A 23,663-nucleotide genomic window follows, 5' to 3' on the forward strand; every position below is an offset into this window, starting at 1 on the left:
TGTTTTGGTGGTGGTGGTTTTTTAAACACTACAAAAGGCAGAGATTGCTGGCAAAAAAGCTTTATTAGAACTTCGTTTCCTTTGTAATGGCACTGGTGTCATTTATGGTGTCATAACAGAAAATGGCTTGTCATAATAGACAAATGGTGTCTACCTTTGTTAGTACTGAATTTTTTCACTTGACCTCATAGGATTCAACCAAAACACTATTAAGAGTTCTGTTTGCTAACTACTGCTAACTACAGAGAGACTGAAGGAATCATATAGGCCAAACAGAAGGAAAAGTGTTAGTGTTATATGGCGAGAACTATATATTCTCTCCACAAGCTTGACCTACAACATATTACTACTCTATATAGATTACCCTGGACAAGGTTTTTTTGAAAACTGGAAATTCTCCACTCCCTAAAACTTTCAGATGTTCCCGCTTTTATCAGTTAGTTTAGGAAAACCCTATAAATGACAACGTAAGAGTATGACAAAATTAGTTCTGCAAGCCATGTTCACTGATTCTCTAACACAATTTGTGAACCTCAAAGTTTTGAAAAACCTATTAAGTCTGTTTTTAATATAGTTCTCCACAAACAAAGAAACTTGCATGCTTGCAGATAACCACAAGAGGGCTGAATTGTACTTCTTACACAGTAGACAGAATTCAGCAATAACCAGTAATGAGATCTAACTGCGTGTATTTACTCAGAGGTATGTTATAGTAAGATCTTTGTAAATGGGAAGTAGTTTCTGCAGCACCTTTTAATTCATTTCGACAGTAAGGCAGAAGACTTTCCAAGTTAAAAAAAAAATTCTTACTGTTTTTTATTTAGAGTAATCCGAAGATTTCCACCATCTGCTAACTGTAGCATACAGTAGTGAATAATGGGCATTTTCCTTCAAAGAGACTTTTACCTTCTACTGTCTTAACTTGACAAGAGTTATTGATATGACAGTGTCACCACTGTGCCTGGACTAGCACCAGAGAAATGATGCTGTAGATAAACAAAAATAGATACAGGCCATGATCTAAAGATCTTATGATACAAGAAAACAGGAAACATATGAAAGATGGAGGAATGATACATTTAAATATCCAAGAATCAGGAAGAGAGTGGTGGTTTGGAGTGAAGGAAAAAAGATGCAGTGACCTTGTGAATCTGTAGGGGACATTGTTCTACCCACCTGAAGCAAGAACAAAAAGCAATCATGAAAGAAGTAGTATTATCATGACATAATAGTAAAGGAATTGTTTTGTGTGTTTGAAGGAACTAATGCTAAGAGACCAAAGTTTGTTAAGCAGACTGTTACAGCTGCAAAAAAACTCCCCACAAAGATGAGAACAAAAACCTGATACATCTGAAGCTGGGAGGAAAATTAAGCTAACTGTGGTTCTGAAGTCCAGGAAGACAGTGCCCTTGTATTATTATGCACCTTTACAGATCTGAACACTTGTCAGAAAAGTTGTTTTTGGCTCCCTTGCCCCTAGACATCATAATCTCCGTTTCCACAGAATGATCCAGTAAAAAAGAGAAATTTTAAAGACTTATTCTTGAAGCTTTAATTTTAGTAGAAACAAAGTCTTGTAAATATATAGTTATCTACCTGCTTAAAGATTATTTTTTTTCTTGTCAGAAAGGCACAATTGTTTATTAGTTTAAGTGCTTACTGTACTTTACTGGGTTTTGCTCATGGTACAAAGCTGTAACATAGCATCATTTTATTTAAAAAAAACCCAAACTGTAATTTGAAGTTTCAAAAGCTAAAAGAAACATTTTTATGTGCCATATCTCGTGACATTTAACAGAGTAGGTATGCTTGCAGAAGTATGCTTGTTCAGAGTAGCACAGACACGATCAATGTACTATACTAAGTTGCTATCCAAATGTTTTACACCAGCAAACTATGCTGATATTCAATAAAAACACCTAATATTTATAAAAGCATTAAACAATGAACATGTTATGACAGATGGTTTTATCCTTTAATACTAATAAGCTTATTGCATGGCATTTCCAAGTTGGAATATTGCAAAATGCCATTTATTTTAATCAGACACTAATTTCAGATGCAAATGCCAGTAATGCTTATAACAACAACCTATTTAAGACTGCATTTTGAAACTCAAGAAACTGAGTAGTTGTTTTGTAACAGCCAATCAAGAAAGCCTACTTGCTTGTTTCAACATTGAAGAAGGTGTTACTAGAAGATGTCAGTCACTACATGCCAGGCTTGGAGTGTAGCCATGTTTAGCACTATAGTAAATAATATATTTAATACTATATTAGCGTAGATTTTTCTTTAAGTTTATGGGGTTTTAATAATTATTATTATTATTGTTATTATTATTATTATTACTATTATTATTATTATTAAAGAAATGTAAATCTTTTATGTCATCCTTAAAACATTTTATGACAGATTGGTAATTCTGTGGCCCAATTTAATAACAGATGCCCTAGATGTAAGTGATCTTGCTTAATTGCCAAATAAGTGAAGAGTTTTATTATTGTGGCTGCAAATCTGTAAAGTTAAACTGGCGTTTCAATGCAAATTCCGATTTTCACCAATTAACAAAACTTCTGGATTCAAGACTTCAAAGAAGACACTGCTTCCTTTGAGGCTGAAACTTCTTGTATTGGGTTTCACAATACAAAGCTTATGTCTTTTAATGCAAGTATAGATGGAATTGAAGGGGTCATAATTACCTTGGAAAGCTCATCAACGTAGGGACATGACAAGAAAGATGGAATACTTTGGGGCACTTCTCACAGCAAAGGAGCTCCCCTCCATTTTGACATACTGCACACCAGTCTTCATTGGGATCATCCTCTTTTCTGCCCTCCCCAATGTGGGGGGGGCCTATCCATCCTGTCTTCCCAGTGGATGTGTTCTCCTGCAGTATCCCTGGTTGATCATCTGTGCTGTCCGGTGCATCTGTTCTTAAGACAGCTTCATCAGAAGTGGAATTATGATTGCTATCTAACAGCAACGAAGTAAGTATGCTTCTTGAAAAGGTAGCCTGTAAGAAGAAACAAAGGAAGCCAGATTATAATATTGATGTGAATTTACATGAACCTAACAACAAGTAAACCGACCAGAATAACAAATTTATATGCAGGCAGCCGTACAACTTGCAACATGCACGCAAAAATTACTATTGTACTATAGCATCAGGCAACTAAACACAAGAAATCAGCTATGAAAGGCTATTTACTGCTCCCTGCTCCACTAATAAAAAACAAAACTAATCTTTGATGCCCCAAAAGTCTAGCAACCTTATTCATGTATATTACTGCATTATGATTAGAAACACTTCCTAGCACCACGTGAAAATTTGATGTTTGCAAGCTGTTTCCTGCCTTCCCAGGTTTTCAATGGATAAAAGCAGTCTGATCGCACCAGTTAATTAATTGAATTGGCAGTAGAGCTAGTTTGATTTTGAATTTCACCTCTTCCTTTTATTTAGCTTTTTAGTTTTCCCCTGAAAAAGTCCCCAATAGAATATTAGTAAATGATTTTATTCCCCGTAAGTGCAAAATACCCTCCAGCAAAAAGAAAGGAGATCTTTATAATTTAATATTACATTCCGAGGCTGGGATTCCTCATCTGTTTCTTGCTTCACTATAACAACTGGGAAATCAAAGTTCTCATTTGGTGCACTCGACTCCTGTTTAATTCTGATCGGCTCCAACATAACAACCGGGACTTTGTGTGTAGAATCAGCTCCTGGTGGCCTGCTGGAGGAGCCAGAACTGTAAATGACAGAAAGAGGCAGGAAAAAAAAGGAGATTAAGAGTCAGAACTGGACACCTTTTGTAAACTGATGCTTTCCGAGACCTCAGGACGCTAATCCATTTTGCTTCTTTGAATCCTGAGCACTGCAGTATTGCTTTTATAGAATACAACACCCAAGTTTATTTCCTTTCATGTATATTGAAAAGGCATTACAAAAGGGAAAATTTTAATGGCGCAGTTCCAGAATTAGAGAATTACTCATGGTTTTACTTCCCATTAGTGCAAGATTTGCAAATAATCTCTGTTTCTTTTAGGTCATACACAAAAAAGCACTTCCACTGAATATCATCCCACTTTGGAGGAGATGCAGCTGCATTTTGGGGAAGGCCAGTGTTTCTCCAGAGCCGCACTGATCATTGTAAACCACACAAGCAAATAAGCCAGATAAAACAGATATTTACATTATCTTGGAAGAATTTCTTACAGCCTTGCAGCTCTACCAAAACTGGGGCCCTGCTTTTAGAACTAGATCTGTCTTTTTTCATGTGTGTAGTCATAATAGGATGAGAATGGACAACCACACTCAAAAATACCAGCTTATGATTATTTTTTAATAATAATTTAGAATTTTAAATCTAACAAAATTAATTCAAGCAGCAGCAGATAGAATCACATTTTTTAAATGCAAGTAAAAGACTCTTCAGACAAACATTTAAACAGTTCATAAGAGTCCTTCACAGCATTTACTGCATAAATAGAATGGAGCAAAAGGTATTCTATATTAAAAAGCATCTGCATTTCCAATACAAGCAGGATGAATGTCATCTGATTTTTCTCTTCATGAAAAATTAATCTCATGTCAGATGTATGCTCTAATTTATTGGAACACATTAATGGATCTGCACTCTTCAAACAACATTGTGTAAATCTATTTGTTCATTAATATTCCATCACTAAGGGATAAAAACATTTGTGTAGACTCTCAGTAGATATCTAGTGCTCACTTAACTAACTGTATTATGGCAGAAAATTCTTAATAACCCTCTTTGTAACATCAGTTCCTTAAATCCGAAGTCATTTATAGTTCCATGAGGACTGTCAATATGTAACTTTTTCCTTTAGCTGATTTTTCTGAATTTAAAACCTAATTTAGAATTGGCATTCTTTTAATAACGCCAACCTAGCCATCTTTTACAGAGTGAATACATTTTTAGATGTGCTATTAATACATTCAAATGAAATTACTACTTTTAGAATGCAAAGAGTGCTGTAATAACCATCAGGCCTGGCCTGCTCACAGAGAAGGTGAGGCAAATTGACTTCGATATGGATTAACGAGAGAAGAGACTGAGGCATGTTCTACAGAGGTGGAAGTTACATTTTCTTCTCTCCCACTCTTTCCTTACCTCTCTCTGCTCCCAACACTGGAGGTACTGGGTGAGCGAATTGGAGGGTGTATGTTTGTCACACTGACTCCTCCTAGGACAGAAGAATCAGATTAGAACAAAACACAGGTCTGTGCCAAGTCTGAGATGTGACTCGGAGAAGTACACAGGTCTTGGGGAAAATTTCTCCTGCAGTGTCATTTATTTAACCCATATCTCATTTAATACAAATTAATGAGAGGATGAGAAGCATCGGGTAATAGAGGGAAGGAGAGGACTGAAAAGGGGGCCACTGCATGTAAGCAGGCTGACCTTTGCCTGGCTGACCCCTCCACCTGATCACTGCAGTTTGTTTTGTCTTACTTTATTAAGTTCTAGCAGATCTCTCAGCAGATCTGCTAGGAAACTTTAAGCCAGATGGGCTAGCGAGTAGGAAGAAGTATGGGGGCCAGATATGAGAGAGAGCAAAGGTCTGGGGACCAGAGAGCCAAAAGACTTGTGAAGGACATTTTTGCTGAGCATTGGTCCTGAGAAACCAGAGTGGGCTGTTTGTGCTGTCTGTGAATGCATTATCCACCCGTCTCAGCTAATCTGCCCAAGCGCATGAACGCCATGTGAGTGCACAAATGTTGCACAAGTGCTTATTGGGAATTCACACTCACTTAGCCTCACTACAGGTGAGACTGGGAAATGGGAGTAAGGAGCAGCTGCTGATTGCCACCAGGCATGGTGACAGGAATCCCCTGGGTCCTTCCAAGTCCACCACATTTAGCTACCCATAACAATAACCTCTCTGGTCAACCTGGGTCAATGCTGCACTACCATTCTAGTGAAAAAGATTGTCTAATATCCAAATTGAACTTCCCAAGTCACCATTTGTAGCCACTGTCTCCTGTTACATCCTATCTTGCTTTTTCAAATACTTCTACCACAGCTTCTAGGTTTTAATCTGGTGTACCCCTAAGAGTGACATTTTTCTATGTATTTCTATGCAATTTGCTAAAATATATTATGTTTTTCCCTCCACGTTTTTAAGATCTGGCCACTTACCTTTGTTGACAATGCTAAAATATTGTCTCAACTTTACTTCCTACTAGGGTTTCTACAACTTTGCCTTCATTTTCATATTTCTCATCTTTGATCTAAAATAGAAGTAACTAATTCTGATACCAGTGTTAACAGTGTCACATTAGATTTTTCCATTACACCACTTTAACAGAAAATTGCACCACCTTCCAATTACCTGAGAGGCCTGGTGATGGTACTGATGAATTTGGTGACTGCACAGTTCTGTTTGAAGGGGGTTTTGGCTGATTCTGCTCTGCAGTGCCATCCTTCCTTACAACGTTATCCAGTGCGATATTTCCTGAACAATCAATCTAAAAGGTGGGGAAGAAAGGGGAAGCAGTTAGTGTTGGGAGGGGAAAAAATAACCACAACCCTCCCCCACAAACAACAACAAAAAGCCACCCTATGCCTCTGCCATACTGTTATTTTCAAGGTGAAGACCAACATGCATTTCACCTAACTTTAGCCATCCAAAAAGTGAGGTGGTTACTTTAAAACAGGTCATCTTGCTTTCTCTAGAAAGAAAAGAAATGGCCAAATCTAGACAGTGCTTCATTTTAAGATCAGATGATTCTGTAAGTGCCAATTTTTCTCCATCAGCTACAGAGAAAGCTTACATCAGACAGGTAGCTTTCACACATTGAAGTAAGAGATGAATTTTTATCTCCACACCTTCTTTTGACATGCTCACATTACATACTCTAAAAAAGATAATAAGCAACACACAAACTACCCATTAATCCACTAGTATTTAACAGGACTGGAAGAACCTCAAAGGACACTCAATTGCATCTCTCCTACATCCTTCCTGGGCAGGGGCCATGCATATTGACTCAAAATGTGAACAGCAAATCAACACTTGTTCTTTCCACCCACAGCCCAGGCCAGACAACTGAACTCTGTTTTAGGGGCTCCCAAAAGGCTTTTTTGTTAGTTTTTTTGCAATACAAAAGATCATATTTTATAAGAAAATAGGTCACCTTGGTATCAGTTTTCTCAATTATCCAGACACCTCACAAATCCACTGGTATTAACTGCATTGACCACTGAAATTTCTGTTTATAAGCTAGACTTATCCTCAGTGGATGCAGAAGCCTCTGCTAGGTCAGCATATTTACAGTGATTTGGGCCATGTATCTTAATAGCATAACCTTAACCATATACAAGTGGAAGAGTTCATAATAATACTATGCACAAAAATCAGTATGCTAAAATGTCTCACAGACTTAGTAGTTTTGACCATGTTGTGTAGTTCACCTTTTAAGTCTGACAGATAATGTGATTCTATACTCTATATACTCTATTTAAAAAATAGAACACTTTTATCTTAGAGTTTACTGGTGAGAACAAATGACCGGTGGGAGAAACAGGGAGTAACAGCAAGTTATGACTAGAAAATCATGACATTTCAGACATCTATAAGCCTTAGACCACAAAAATAGGCTTAGCAGTTATTTGCAAGAATAAAGTCAACTGACTAAAACTCAACAGCTCTAACAGGAACCTCCTACAAACATGTACCAATCAGAAGAAACTATGTGTGCTGGTTTTGGCTAGGATAGAGTTAATTTTCTTCATAGAAGCTAGTATGGGGCTATGTTTTGGATTTGTGCTGAAAACAGTGTTGAGAATACAGAGATGTTTTTGTTACTGCTGAGCAGTGCTTACACAGTCAAGGTCTTTGCTGCTTCTCACCCCACCCCACCAGCGAGTAGGCTGGGGGTGCACAAGGAGTTGGGAGGGGACACAGCTGGGACAGCTGACCCCAGCTGACCAAAGGGCTATTCCATACCATATGATGTCATGCTCAGCATATAAAGCTGGGGGAGGAAGAAGGAAGGGGGGGACGTTTGGAGTGATGGTGTTTTGTCTTCCCAAGCAACCGTTAGGCATGATGGAGCCCTGCTTTCCTGGAGATGGCTGAACACCTGCCTGCCCATGGGAAGTAGTGAATGAATTCCTTGGTTTGCTTTGCTTGTGTGCGCAGCTTTTGCTTTACTTAGTATACTGTCTTTATCTCAACCCACGAGGTTTCTCACTTTTACTCTTCTGATTCTCTCCCCTATCCAACCAGGGGGGAGTGAGTGAGCAGCTGCATGGGGCTTAGTTGCTGGCTGGAGTTAAACCACAACACTATGAAAGAGAAATTTAGAAGCTTAAGAAAAGATGATCTTATGATGTTCCTTCTATCACCTGCTCACAGGCATGTTAGAGGATATATGAAGAAAAGAAGTACCAAAAGAAAAAGTTATAAGGAATATATCCAGTACACCAACAATTAATACCTACCTAAGATAGCCCTTTCAATGACTTCAAAATACATTTAAAAAATGTTAAAAATTTATGAGAAATACCATCAGCAAACCAGTGCTATCTATGGACACTGGTAAACAAAAGCTAGGCTAACTCATTTTTGTTAGTATCATTATGGGGGATGAGGGAAAAATATGCAGCATCCAAATAAACAAGTCCAATTACAATTACAACCTGCAATGTTATTTTCCTTAGTTGTCCTAACAGCTGTCTCCCAGAACAGTTCTGAATATTGCCAGCAACATGTAGGCAATCCTGCATTGTTGTCTTCTGGAACTGTCTCATTTTGACAAACAGAGGAAGAATTTGAGTCTAAAAGGTTTCTACTTTTCGCAAACATTAAGGCTTACTTCAAAATAGAATCCATAAAACATTGCTCTTATGTTACACTTACATCAGGAAGAGATGGTAGATTGTAGGAGCTACCCACTGGAGAACTCAAATCTACCACAGGGGGACCGTATGTCTTCCCATCACATCCTACAGCACTAGTGACTGTGGGGCTGGATGGAGTAGATGTTGTGCTGCTTGCAGTTGAAAGGGCAGTTGAAGTTTGTCCACTACCAATCTGCCACTAAAAAGACAAGACAATAATCCACAATTCAGCATTATTTTTTTCAACAGATCACATCTACTACATATACTGCTTCTAACTCATCAGTTAAACAAGCAGCTTAGTTCAGTAAGCTGAATTCAAACATAAAATTCTGATTTACTCTGAAGTTATCTAATTTCAAGAACCAATCTTACAAGACAAGGGAAGATGACAAGTAGCTGAAAACCATGAATAGAAGAAATGAATGTGAATTCTTAAATTCAAAGCTATATCTCGATGTTAAGTATCTATTAATATTTCATGCTGCATTGACAGTGTTGTGGGAGGAATGTAACAGTTTTAGTGAAATAAAAGCATTACAGATAATAGGCTGAATGCACAACTGCTCCAGTGCTTTATTAAGTAAATAGCTATAGTGTCACTTGGACGCCATCAAGTTATTGATGTTGTGCTTCCCTTAACAACTTAAAGTGATTAAGAATTTGAAATGCTGACTGGATCTCCACCCACATATATGTTTAACACCATGATATGAAGTGCACAGTCAAGTCAGACTAAATTTCTTTCTCATTTAGACATATGCAGTTTTCAATGACTTTAATGGAATTTCACAGCAACCATAGGCAAAATTTGACCCTGCTCAATTCCTTTTTAGTCAGTCATTCCATTTACTGGTTTCTAGTTTCAGAAAGACATTACTGAATAATGAAAATACTTGAAAGAAAGGCTTGCAGACAGGCCAATCTTCTTTTCAGAGGCGCAAAATGGAAGTGACTTAGTTTTTGTTACTACAGACTCTGTTAGATACTGTACAGCTTTCTTCAGTTTAGTTGGAATTAGTTCTCTGACATCATAAGCATGGCAAACATGAATGATATTACTCCACTTCTCAGGTCACAGGCCAGATTCATTAGCTTCTTCCCTCCTGACCTCTAGTGACATGATTTTCTCTTTCCTTCCACATACCTAACAACCCATGTGTTAATATACTTTTTAATAAAGATTTGCCTTCCTGAACATCCAGAAAACTTCTGCCCCAGTTCAAGTGCTGATTAGCTGGGTATTGATCAGTCTTACTCAGCAGAGGTCCCACAGTTGTGGACTCTCCTCATCTGTAGAAGTTCAGATTTGGCATAGTCTGGAGAATGGTGGCAGCTATAGCTTGTTAGTCAAGCTTGTACCTGGTGCCTAGTGAAGCCACTAACTTCAAGCTCAATAGTGGGATTTTCTGTTTTGTCTATTCGCTGATGGTAGCGTGCAGACCATGGCCATGTTAAGTTTTGCATAAGTGGCCAGAAATCACAGTAGTAGCAAAGAAGAGAATGAAACACCTACACAGCACACACAGTGGCTCACTTCTGTAATGCTGCAGGTGCTTAGAAGTGTCAAAATGAAAGAAATTTGACAGTTATCTCATTAAGAAAACTGTGGATATCTTGTCATAGAGAAAAATGCAGTTTCTGTTCTAATTGAAAAGCACTCTAGAAACATAATACAAAAGTAAGATGATATAAAGCACATTTGATGTTTTATTTCTACATGGAGAGTGAAAAGGGAAAGCAACTCTACCTGTTTTATAGCTTGCTGTGCCAAGAATGCCATTTGCAATGGGTTGGGCTTTATTGCTTGCCTTGGTAGGTTCTGATTTGGGGGAAATCTCATCTGTTGTGCAGGAAGAGCTGAACCATTGGACTTGGGGCTATGATTCTGAAAATGAATCAAGCGCGGAGGTGCCTGCATGAAAACAAACAAACAAACAATTCTGCAAGTCAGCTGATTCAATGTTCCAGAAATTTTTACCAAATGGCCCTTTTAAACTTCTGAAACTCTTAACAAATTAGATGCAAACAAGTAATACCACACCATTTATCTGAATGATCACACAACACATTGATTTTCAATGTTAAAAACAAAACCTAGTAGATGGTTTTGAATTATTCTGATATAATAAATGCAGATAGGTCACAAGAGCCAGTGAGAGTATTTCCAACTTTGGAAGTTATATGGGAGAATCACAGTTTTATGCAAACAAGCCTTGGAAAAAAATTAACGACAGATTCACTTTTTAATCATTTGACAGAAATACAAAATGTGTAGCTCAGCACTATATATGGTTGGATACCATTTGATTTTTTTTTAAATGAATAAAAATAGGCTGAGTGCGACCATGTATTTTGCCACACAAGTTTAAAATGCCCATTCAATTCTCAGTAAAGAAAGTGTTCCCTAACCCATTTACATAGCCATGTGCTAAAGAAGAAGCTATCTGAAGTTATGTATCTAGACTTAATTTCTTTCTTTTTTCTTATCTTTCTTTACTTTCTCCTTCAGTGCCGTGGAAATAAGAGAGTCTTCTCTGGAAATAGTCATAGCTTACTTGATGAGAAGCAGGAGGTTGCTGCATGGCTCCTGGCATTCTTGGGTTTGGTAAACCTACTGGACCTGCTCTGCGTTGAGCTTGCTGTCTCTGAGCCATGACCTGTTGCTGCATGTGCTGGAGTCGGAGCTGAGCTAAGCTTATCTGCGTTGGGAACTTAGACAGCTGGTTTGAAGGTAAGCTGCCTGGTGGCTGTACGTTTGTTTCCATCACAGGGCTCTTGGGCATATGTGGTGGGGTTTCTTTATCTTCAATTACCAAAGATCCTAGTTTAAACAAAATAAATAAAATTAATACCAAAATACTGCAGTTAGCAGAAATGCTATGTTTCACAATTAGTTCCTTTTATACCATGCAGTCATCATTCATTATTGTAATTTAAAGAGTGGATAAACATGAGGTAAAGGACTCCATTTATTTTGTTTGTTTCCCTGGAAAAAAATGGTTGCATTTTATAGCAAACTGTCTTGTGCTGCAGCCTCCTCTATATGGTAGATTCTCCTAGGAAGGTGTCCTGGCCCCTCCAAAAGAGCAAGGGAGCAAAGTTTCAATGGGAAAGAGTATCCTTATCCAATCATCTGATCAAAAGATTTAACTGTATCATAAAACTTCAAGGTATTGTGATCCTTTCTGGCCTCTGAGGCAACATCATGGAATACTCAAATGACACTCTCAGTTGCTACACAGCACCAATTCTAGGATGTGATGGGCACCTCCAGGAGATGTTTTCTCTCTCCACTGACTTAGAAGGAAATTTGACTAGACAGGTAACTTTTAGAGATTAATGCTGGGTGAGAGATTTTATCTGAAGAGATATATAATGCGATTACATGAAACTCTCATGTAAAATTCTGGCTACGTCATCCAAGAAACATGAATTCCAACTAGAACTGAGTTTGATTTGATTCAAGGGAATAGCACACTGTTTGTACAGGAAAAAACAAGGACACTTTCTTTGTTTAAAACAGAATGAAGTAGGGAAGCTATGGTCCAAGACCAAGAGTTTAAAAATTCCAGTGATCTGTGGAAGGTTGCACAACAGCTTTTCAATACAAGTGGGAGATAGACACCTCATACTCCCTTCTCTCCCAGAGATTTAGGGCTGCTTCCCAGGAGAGTTCACCTCATGAGCTGGGTACACCACATGACAGTTTGACAATCCCTCTTACAACAGAACTTGAAATCACCCTCTGCCACTTCTCATATCCATCAGTCTCTGTGGATCCTGTGCAGTCTAGCCTGGCTCATTTTGGGGTAGATTACCTGAAGGAGGAGAAAACTTCTTGCATTTTATGTTCCTCTTTTTCATCCCAAGAGCTGAGAAGCTATGCAAGTAGCATCATTCTAGTCCCCTATTTAGACATAGGCACAGAGGGAGTCTAGGCCAGCCAACATACTGTAGTGCAGAGCAGGGCAAAAAGCTAACATCAGCAATACTATTTTCATATTGACACTGGGTAGTTTTGGTGTTGCATACATTTTAGTTATGATTCTACCACATCAGTCATTAACAAAAATATTAAATATGCTAAACAAAATGGAAAAAAACTACCAACCTATTGCCTAATACCCATTATTAAGCCTGTAACAAGTCTAGTCAATGTTTCCCATAAAGTGAGCAGAGAAAAATGCAAATGAATAATAGTTTCCCATATATGGCTGTATGAAATATTTCACTACAGTCAAAAGAGATCTGGTTTATTTTCTTTCTCTAGAAAAGGAATTACCTTGACAAAGAATGGTATTGACTGTACTACAATCAACTGTCAAACCCATACCACACTTTTATTCTGTTATCTCCAAGTCTAATTACATCTTCAAAAGTCTTTCCAGACTTAACATCTGTGGTATAAAGCTACTTACCCAAAGGTACTACAGAGAATGATTCCCATCCATTATTCTAGAAAATCATGGGTTATCATACAGTTTGTGAAATTAAAACAGTTTAAATGTTGTATTTTTTTTCTTAAATACATTCTGAAATCCATGAGAGCTATCCTATTAGTGTACAGATGCTATCACACTGTCAACAACACGCAGCCTGATTAGAATTCAAGCCATTCCCAAAGTAACTTGTTTCTTTACTCAGACTTTATTTTATTTTTCCTTCAGTGGTTCTTAAATCTGGTTTATCTACAGAAATTGAACATGTCTGATCATAAACATAACAGCCTAAAGGTTGTCATTTCTGAAACCAGATAGATAAACGTGATCTGGTTTTATCTATCACTTAAATAAACTGTTACAAGAACTCCTATGCTGATCTATACAGGTGCCATTTCTATTGTAGCACTTTTGAGAATTTAAAGGAACATATTTCAGCAGCTCATTAAATAAACAAATAAAATTAAAAAAAAGAGCCCAAAAACCAAACACAAGGAAAAAACCCCTCTTGACAAGCATCATCTCAGTTTAGCAGCAATTCACAGTTATCACCACACAGCTTGATAGTTCTTTTCTGGAAACAAGAGATTCACTTTCGATTCCTTTCCCAAAGAAAATTATTTACAAAGAAGGAACTTGGAGAATTTCCCTACTACCATCCAGTGTCCTGGTGTGTGGGGAAAGGAGCTTGTTCATCTTAAAGCACTGCCATAAGACTTCCTTTCTCTGCCTTTGTAGAGAAACATACATTTCACTTCTCTGTACATTTGTAAAGCTGACTGCACTTTCTGATGAAAAGCAGAAAAGGTCCCACAAATAACTCACAAAGCATTCTGCACATGACAGAAAAAACAAAATGCCCATCAAGCGAACAGTGGAGAGAAAGGAAGTATGACAGCAGTCAAAATCCTAAAAAGACGTCTAAGCTTTAATTCCTGCTCCTAAGCTGATGAGTTCCTAGGATGCTTATCTTCAATAAACTCTGGCTTTCAGGCTATTAGACAAGCAGGCTACCTGCAAAGCTTCCAGGTTCTGGGATTCACCAGTATCATAAAACCCTAGCAACTTACAGCTGTAAGAAAAAATGTAAAGAAAGACCAGTTTGGAGACTAGATCAACATCTTTTAGGATAATGAAGATGAAGTAGATTTGCAACTCTGTTAAAACCATGCTTTCTCCTCAGTTCTACCCCACAACTTCAGGAAAGACAATCTAAAATTTTGACAGACAACTGTCAAAAAGTAGTGTTCTCTTCCCTGTTCTTCTGTTTTTCTTTGGCTTTCTCCCCTTCTCTTCATCTCAGTTCTCCAAGGCTTATTGTTCAGCATGAGAAGGGAGCAAATGAGGGTTCTTGAACATATTATCCTGCTTCTATGGGTTTCAGCTTGGGAAGATGGTATTGAAGTAGAAGAAGGGGCTGGAAGATGCAGAATGAGACTGACTTCTGGAATCCTTTCTTAGGATATGAAGTATTGTTACAGATTGTGCTCCTTGTTTCAGAAGCCAGAAGGCATGTGTATTGCCCAGGAAACTGAAAGCTGCTATTTTCACCATCACACTTAGCATTCAAGCAAGGTAAGTTTGTTAATACTTTCTCATAAGTATTCATAAATAATACTTTTTCCCATACAACGCACTTTAAATGTCTTCTACAGGTAAGGAAATAAATCTAACAAAGTAAACCAAGAAATGAATAGTGTGGAGGCTATGTATCTTCACAAAAAGAAAGCTGCTTTCAAAATAGGATCAAGATGCCAAAGGGCTAATAAAACTTTATCATACCTAGATTGAAAATATTTTGAGCCCAGAAGCTAGGATCACAGTGAAACTGGATGGTATTGTTAGTCACTGGTGAAGCATCACACCTTGCTCGGAGAAGATATCGTAGTCGATATGTAATCTAGAACAGGAACAAAACAAGATTTTTTTTTCCTGGAGCCACAGCCATGTATCCAAACAGCATAAAAAGTCTTTAAAACAAACAAACAAACAAAACACAACAACACCCCCCCCCAAAAAAAACAAAAAAAAAAAAACAAAAAAAAACAAAACCAAAAAACAACCCCAACAACAACAAAAAAACCCTGAACAAGCCCCTAGGGAACTGAGGTGACAGAGGGAGGAAATTTGTCCAACCTACAAATAAAAGAGGTATTCTTAACATCTTTCCCTTATTCATAAAGTAGTTTTAAATAGCAATCAACTACAGCCTAAAAAAAAATAATTCCTCTCCCCTGTAGAAATACATACCCTTCCACAAACTTGATCATTACATTCAATGACTTGAACTACTTGCAACTGAAATACAGTCTCACATAACCATTGTTGAGTTTTTTCCCCCCAAACCTGTGTTAGCCCATTCATTCTTCTTTCAAAGAAAAGTATCCCATCCTTTTGGCAACAAGTATCATCACAGGGAATTTTCCTTTGTAACAAACTTAAGTTTTCTTCAGCGAGCCAAAGAACAGATTTTATAAACTTTGCTTTTGAAAACTCTCAGATTCACAGATATTTTCAGACTCTTCCTACTCCTTGGTTCCAAAGGACTGGACTATGACTACATTACACAAGCAGAATACTCTATCAAATGCTCAGTATTTATCTAGTTCCTAGAAAGAAAATATTTTCTTGCAGTTGTTTCACTAGAACTATCTAACACAGGCACTAATTTTAGAATAACACACAGTAGATAGAGAAAAAACTTAAGAGTTCAACACTTGTTTTTCTTGAATAATAGATTATTTCCTGGAAAAGTTCAAGAGACATACTTGGCAAAATCATCTTACCTGTTTACAATGATACCAGTTATCTTTTACATAGGAATTTTATAAGAGCTTCCAATTTACAAGTTTTTTCTTTCCATTTTAGGCAGGTCAGTTTCAGACCAGATACAAAAAACATTTAGCAAGATTTAAGGTTTTTTAATGACCATGGAAAATTTTAAGTGCGTTACTATTTTGAATACAAATTTCCTAGGATTTCTCTGTACACTACCAGAATCAAGTATACTACACTATAGAAATTCTAGTCTTTTGTCCTGTCACCAATACTGGTTGCACACAGTACTTGTCATAGTTTGCTCCATATATTCCTCCTATTGTGCCCACACATGTATTGTAGATAAACTCATGACTACACTAGTTACCTCCTGTCAGTAAGCGTGGTAGCTACCAGTGTTTTGCTCGTGCTAGAGGACTAGGCTGGGAAACTGATGTCTTCCTGCATACTGTTTAGTGAGCTATTTCCCTGAAGTACAGACATTGCCTCCTAGCTGTAACTCTGCATTTTAAGTCTGCTGGGCATTCCTCCTTCCTAGTTTCAAGTGGTTGGTATGCTGGAGCAGAAGTCTCACCTGCTCCTCTATGCATCACTGTTCAGAAACAGATTTTCCAGATGTCCACAGACAGGTTAGCTACTCAACTCCCAAAGAACATCAACTTACAGCAAAAAATCAGGAGCCTAAAGCTCATCTGTTCTTTTGAAAAATATTTCTCATTTGCTGAGGCTTTATGGGCTAGTTTTTTTCTTCAACTGCGTAATGTTTATAATATTAAGACGCCTGCAACATAACTTGTTTTCTTACTTACATAGCAGAAGCCTTTGTGGCAACACTAAGCAATTATAAACAACATGACTCAGTTTGATGCCCTTTTTCTCTATTCAATTAAAAAATATTACTTGCTGAGGCAGTAGAAGACAGGCCAAATGAATTTAACTATTTGAAGTAAGTTGATAAAATCCAGTAACATTCCACTATCTGCTATAGTCTGCAGCATTTTAATGGGTATAAACCCCCCCCCCACCAAAAAACAACAACAAACCCAAAACCAAACAAAAAAAACCCCCACAAAATCCCCCAGTAGGTTCCCAACTAAGCAATGAGAAAATAAAGAAAAAACTTTGTGATCCAGTTATAGGAATTGGAAAAAAAGTATCTAGCGTCTTTCCTCAGCATTGTCACAGGTTTCTGTCATCAGGCTAGTACAATCGAGTAACCTCTGGAAAAATCATGGTCAGCTTTTTGTTTGTTTTTTTATTTCAGGTTTTTTAGGATTTCTGTTCATGAGCAGTCAGCTTAGTGAGACCACATGCACTCAGATCTTAAGTGCCATTATAGCATTGAAATATGTAGCTTCATAACTGTTTGCATGGACAAGCAAAAGCCTCAGCTTTGTTTTTATCAATTTTTGAAGACATGAGTCTTCAAATGGAAGACGAGTCTGACAGAACAAAGCAATACATTAATTTTTACCTTAAAATGCCGGATATCAGACTCTAGGATATATAAATACCATCTTTCTCTGAACTCAGAAGCTGTAACAAGCACTGAAAAGAACCTCAGTGATGATATAGGACACGTGACAATTTTACCAGTGTTTCATGGCTTCATGGTTTTCACTCCACAGAAAATGAGTTGTTCCTACTTCTGCAGATCTACAACAATTCTGTGGTAGTGTAACAGGAGAGAATCATAACCAGAGAGCTAAATTATTAGAAACATTCTGTATTTATGTTTAAGAGAAAACCATGAAAATTTATATACAAATATTCCAATTAGTAGAAAGTCATTAAAAATCTAATTCCCTAGGATTACTGACACACACATGCATGTGTATCTGCCTTAACTATAGTCTCTAAGTAAATGGAGCTATCTCCTAACCTTACCAAGCGTTTGCTGTACAGTAGTGCTGTGCTGCTCCCACTGGAAACTGCCCATTTGGAAAAATTCATGACATGTTCCAGCTGTTTAGAGAGACCTGCCACTTCCTGTTGTTGCTGCAGAAGTTTCATCCGATGCTCTTTTGCCAGAGTCTGCAAGTAGAAAAGCAGTTCCAGTCAAAGGATTCAATTTACAGTTAACAGGCATTAGCTTTCATATTTGTAATTCACAATGATCAAGTGGTTTCGCTTAGCTCTTCTAAAAAGCACCCCTGCCCCCTGACTGCAGCTATCAAACAGAAAAGTCAGTATACATTTATTCAAGATATCAGGACTTTATGTGCAGATTCCCATTTTCTCTTATGACACATTTTCATATTTATGTGCGCCTCTCTACACACACACACACTTTTTAAAACACAATTGGAGGTAATATTTTTCCAGGTATCCATTCTAGACAATTCTCTCCTTGATTTGATATTGGGTTGCTGAATTTATTAAAAATTCTGATGGAAAGACTTTTCATGCATGATGCATAGAATTATGACTTGCAAAAGCATGGAGAAAGAAACTGGCCTCAGAGATAGCCCTGATTGACAAAGCAGGGAATACAGATAATAATTATAAACAAAACAACAACTACTCCCAAAACCCAAACCCTCCTCTCCTCCCCCTGCAAAAGCCCACTTGCTCAAATGGCTTATGTGGGACATGTCTCCACTTTGGAATTGCGATAGGACATGCACAGGTGGCTAATGCTAGAAATGGATTTTATTTTAATGTGAATCCACGCAAAAAAATATTAAGACTGACATTTTTGTTTCTTATGATAGAAATGAAATTACCTCCAACTGATGCAGCAGAGCTTTTCCCTTTTTGTTTATTTCTACCATCAGTGTAAATATGGCAACTTTAATATCCTGTTCCACCTGCTTTTGATTCTGATTCACTTCAAGAATTCTGTAAGTAGACAGTATAGAAAATCATGATCTTTAGCTCACAAACCCACACTCCAAACAGTATAACCCCCCCTCCCGCCATGCTGTTGCTGAGACTACAATATTTCTTGATCATACGCACCAATTAATACATACAACATCAGATACTTATAGTCAGGAAAATTACTGGGAGAAATAGAAAGAGCAAGTACCAGTGACCTATGATAAAACTAATTAACTGGTGGCAAATCCTAATACCATACGTCTGTAAAATTACTGACATCTGCCACTGATAAAAAATTAAATGCTCATTGTAATTGAAATTCTTGATTTTTAATTGTCCAGCACATTTCTGGAACCGTCCATGGCAATCAAAGCTGTTTAGGTCTAATTTCCATCTAAGGTAGAATGGCACTCCAGAAACAAAAACAATAAATAGATTTTCTAATTTAGCTTTTTCAACAATAGTTCTCAAACTTGTAACAGCAAAGCATAATCTTATATTGTGAAAACGACTACTGCTAAGATGCAAGGGAGAATAACCACTTAGATGCAGCAAAAGGAGACAAGGGTGTCTGCTGTTTTTTCCATCTCCACCATCCTCAAAGGCAGGCAAAGAGAGAAGAAGAGTTCAAGTCACACTCAGCATCCTGTACTGTGTTGAATCTTCTGGATACTGCCTTTGAACTCTGCTGAAGGAGCAGTTACAAAGGCCTACTGCAGCACACGTTTTACAGATTTATTTTTCTCCTACGTTTGTAGTACCGAGTGAATAAAGCTCCAAGCATAAAAGTATTACATAAATCTTCAAATATGTGTCACAAGCATTATGAAAACATGACTCATAACCTTTCACTTTCTAAGAGTGATCTACACTAAGAAAACAAGTGTGCTGACGGTGGGGAAGAATATAAGACTGCCTTCTACAGTCCTTATTGCATAAATTGTTTTGTTACACCCAAGCTATTGCTGCCCATTAAGTTGACAGGCTGAGCAGAAGAGTTACCTAACACAACCAAGCACATTAAACAGGCAACAGTCACTATGGCAAACTGATGATTTCAGAATTTCTCTTTCTGGAAGGATAAAAGGAGGGAGGTACAAAATGCACTAATCTAAACATTTCAAGAAATTACAGTGTATATAAAATTACCCTCTGTGTCAGTTTTAACCTCAAAATCTGATACATACCTGTTTTGGATCTGCTTCCCTGTATATTTTATGTACTTAGTCTTCTCCATCAATTTGGTGATTAGTGTCTCAATGATCACTTTCTGGTTTTGAAAAGCTTCTTCTATAAACTGGTACCTGTAGTAAATAACAGTATTTACACATGCAAAAGGTGTGATATACTTGCTAAAAAGCAAGTGCCTTACAAAAGACTTCTTTAATTGATGAAAGATGCTGCTCAAGTTCAGAATTTAACTGTCCTCATGGAAGTATATGTCAGCAAATGCTGATATATTTTATTTATAGTATATTTGATTTTATAGTATATTTCCTGTAATTTTTATTTTACATTGTGAGAGTAATGTTTTTCATAAATATGAAGGGATATTGCATGACCATAGCCCAGTTTTAGCAAAAGAAAAATTGATGTTGTGCTGTAGCTATCACTTTGTAAGTGAAAGGGCATGTAAGCTATTACTTCATGAAAGATAAGGATGTAGAAACAGAAGAAAGAAGAGAGATTGCTGAGTCAGTAGAAGTCAGCAACATTTTAAATCAAGGAACTGAAATCATCAACAATTTGAGGAAAAAAAAGAGGTGGCACATTCTGAAAGGGATATAAATCCTAAGAAAAGGAGAATTGAAGAGCAAGACTGCAACTCTGCAAGAGCAAGGTTTAGCCTGTTCCAAGGAGCAACAGTGGCCAACACTTCTCCACCTATTGATGTTCACCTGGTCAGGCAAGCAAGTTCTTTGGGTGGTTGCATCAGGTATAGCGAGCATATTAATATTTAACCTAAGAGTACATCTGTCCCAGACCATTACTGTATGCGTTAGCCAGCAAGATTATTGTCTTGTACTCAGAAGCTGTATATAATCCTGCTTTTCATCTTCTGTGGCCAGTAAGAGATGACCAAAGAACAGCAACCCAAAGATTTGAGTGTTATAAGTAGTGCTCTCAAAGTACAGTATAGCCAAACTTTAGGCTTACTCTTCCTTTTAAAGGGCTCTTCATAGAAAAAATGCCCATTTGCTCCGTTCTGAAATTGTTTGGTAATGTTCTGTTATGTAATCATCTTGTTGAAGGACAAATGGAGAAATTACACATAAGTGTACAGTTGCATAACACAGCCCCTGTGCTTTCTAAGGACTCTCTGAAGAGCCGCATAGCAACAAATTCTATCCAAATAACTTAACAGTACAGAGAGGTCTTGTGCTTAAGTCACCAGATTAAAAACTGGAAGAAGTAGGTTTTATTCTAAACTACCACACACTCATCAGCCACAGTCTTTTGGATACAATCTCTGTTTATTTGTGGGCTTAATTTCTGAGCAGAAAATTTTATTTTGCACTTTTGTCACCTGACTGTATTCCATACAGCTAGAGCTACAATCAACTTCAAGCTATGTTCCTATAAGCGAGTAGCATAAAACGTGTGCTTTGTTTCGATACCTGTGCTCTTTGTGTTCTAGTAACTGACAATCTCGGCAGGTCAACTTGTCACAGGTTTCACAATACAACTTCAACTGCTCCTTTTTGTGGTAAGGGCAAAACACAGGTCGCTGACTGGTCACACCAACTGCCTCTGTTGAATAAAGGAAGATGTCAGTCCAGTCTCTTGAAATGATTAAACATTTGCATTCTCCTGTTTTTCCTTACCACATTCCTCACGTAGATGCTAGAAGGGTGTATCAGGCCACCTAATCAAGAATATAACAGCTGTAAGCTCAAACTGCAATGTCACTCTTGATCAAGCATGGAGCTAACACCCTCTCTCATGGAAAATGTCTACAACCTATTTTACCATAACTTATTAAGGCCCCACAAAGCTATTTACAAAAGGAGTAGCCAGTACTGTTGCAGTTGCAAAAGACATTTCACAATCAGCAAGTTGCTTTCACAAATGGAAATGAGGAGATTGCTGACTTAATTCATTGCTCTGTCTTCTTTCTCCGTCAAATGGGTGAAAGGGGGTTTGAGGATATCAAGACACAGGCATTCAAAAGTGTAAAACATACAGAATATAATAACCAGAAGTTGCTAACATCCCTTCAGGATTCCATTCTAAGTGGGCGAGAGGTCTCACTTCAGTTTCTAGTGAGCAAATACCAAAGAGCATAGGAAACACCACCAGACGATAGAAATGAAATCTAGTCTTTAAACAATTTAACCGACAAAGCCTCATTTCTTATGAGTTAGGTTGGACACTGAGTTCATGAGGATTATATGGCCTGTAATTAAAATTGGCTTTACACTGCAGCCCATCTGTCACTGCAGATCAATAAGGTCTCTTTTCCATATCCATTCATTTACTTATTTTCATGAAACCTGGAAGAAGTTATTTTCAGATCTGTATCCTTCAGTCAAAATTCTTTGAAACTGACCAGCAGACCCAGAGGAGGCCTGAATGCACAGACAGCATTCCTACCACCAAGTCATGTTCAGCGTAACAGTCAGACACTTTTACCTACTACTTTTGTCCTCTCCTGAAAGTACACTCAGTACTCACTTTTGATTAACCGCATCTGAAAGTGGGATACAGAATATAGTGTATATCTCCAAAGTATCATACTGGAAGCTACCCTTTGAGCAATAAAGATTACAGAAGTGAAAGCCCGCATTATATATAAAATTCACATGACTAGATATATACATATATTTATAATAATTTATAAAAATAATTTATGTATTTACAAGACAAATCATGCAATTCCAATAGACTTCTTGGAACCAGTAGAATGTTTGTCAGCATCCTATTATGTTTATAATTGTCCTACAATGTCACTAAAAGACAGGACACAATGGGCATAAACTGAAACAAAAGAAGTTCTCAATGAATCAAAGTACAACCTTTTTTACCATGAGAATAGTCAAGATTTCTCAGAGGCTGTACTGTACACTATGTCCATCGTTGCTGGTTCTCAAGGCCCCAAGGGATAAAGCCCTGAGCAACTTGGTTTGATCTCATAGCTGACTACTTTAAGCAGGAGGCTGGACTAGATGATCTCCTGAGGTCCCTTCCAAACTGAATTATGATAGAACCTACTGAGGAAAAACACCCCAATTCATAACATACTTCCCTTTAATTTCTAAGGGAAAACATTTCAAACTTAAAATATACTTAGCTAAAACGCTAATTCTGGCATGCTTTATTGCTAACAGAGCATGCTTTATTATCAGAGTCCTGAAAAAATATAATCTATTAGTGCTCTTTTTGCTGTGGTATACAACAATAAAGTTCATATAAACCATTTGGGAAACCTCTAGAAAAACTAGAGGAGCCAAATGCGTAAAGAAGTATTTTCTGCAGCTGATCTCTAAAGTCTAGACAACAATTTGCAATCATTCCAGGTGAAAGATAAGATTTATGTGTATTTATTGGTTTAAAACACTTTGTATAAAAATCATATGAAATAGCAATCTGTAGGGTTTCTTACCACTGTAATAGCAATCTGTAGGGTTTCTATGCCACATATCTGACAGAAAAACGGCTATCATACCCCCAGCCATGACAAAGTCTTCCTTTTCAGTAGCTACATTCTAATGCATCTAACAGTTAAAATAAAGTTTTCTCTTTTGTTAAC

The 23,663-nt window shown here is 37.4% G+C and overlaps 1 protein-coding gene across 2 annotated transcripts in view; it reads right to left on the minus strand.

The window, feature by feature from the left end:
- Positions 1 to 23,663, minus strand: part of TRIM24 (tripartite motif containing 24) — a 65,294-nt gene that overhangs the window by 6,682 nt on the left and 34,949 nt on the right. For both annotated transcript variants that reach the window (XM_072871898.1, XM_072871909.1), the window contains exons 4-15: positions 21,532 to 21,664; positions 20,101 to 20,217; positions 18,817 to 18,931; positions 17,978 to 18,124; positions 15,095 to 15,212; positions 11,429 to 11,694; positions 10,621 to 10,785; positions 8,890 to 9,069; positions 6,358 to 6,493; positions 5,136 to 5,208; positions 3,578 to 3,746; positions 2,700 to 3,013 (exon numbers count right to left, since the gene is read on the minus strand). In XM_072871898.1, the coding sequence (XP_072727999.1) occupies positions 2,700 to 3,013; positions 3,578 to 3,746; positions 5,136 to 5,208; positions 6,358 to 6,493; positions 8,890 to 9,069; positions 10,621 to 10,785; positions 11,429 to 11,694; positions 15,095 to 15,212; positions 17,978 to 18,124; positions 18,817 to 18,931; positions 20,101 to 20,217; positions 21,532 to 21,664 (1,933 nt within the window). The remainder of the gene's footprint in view (positions 1 to 2,699; positions 3,014 to 3,577; positions 3,747 to 5,135; positions 5,209 to 6,357; positions 6,494 to 8,889; positions 9,070 to 10,620; positions 10,786 to 11,428; positions 11,695 to 15,094; positions 15,213 to 17,977; positions 18,125 to 18,816; positions 18,932 to 20,100; positions 20,218 to 21,531; positions 21,665 to 23,663) is intronic.

The sequence above is a fragment of the Ciconia boyciana genome, chromosome 1 (assembly GCF_034638445.1).
Source record: "Ciconia boyciana chromosome 1, ASM3463844v1, whole genome shotgun sequence".
In the NCBI taxonomy this organism is placed as follows: domain Eukaryota; kingdom Metazoa; phylum Chordata; class Aves; order Ciconiiformes; family Ciconiidae; genus Ciconia; species Ciconia boyciana.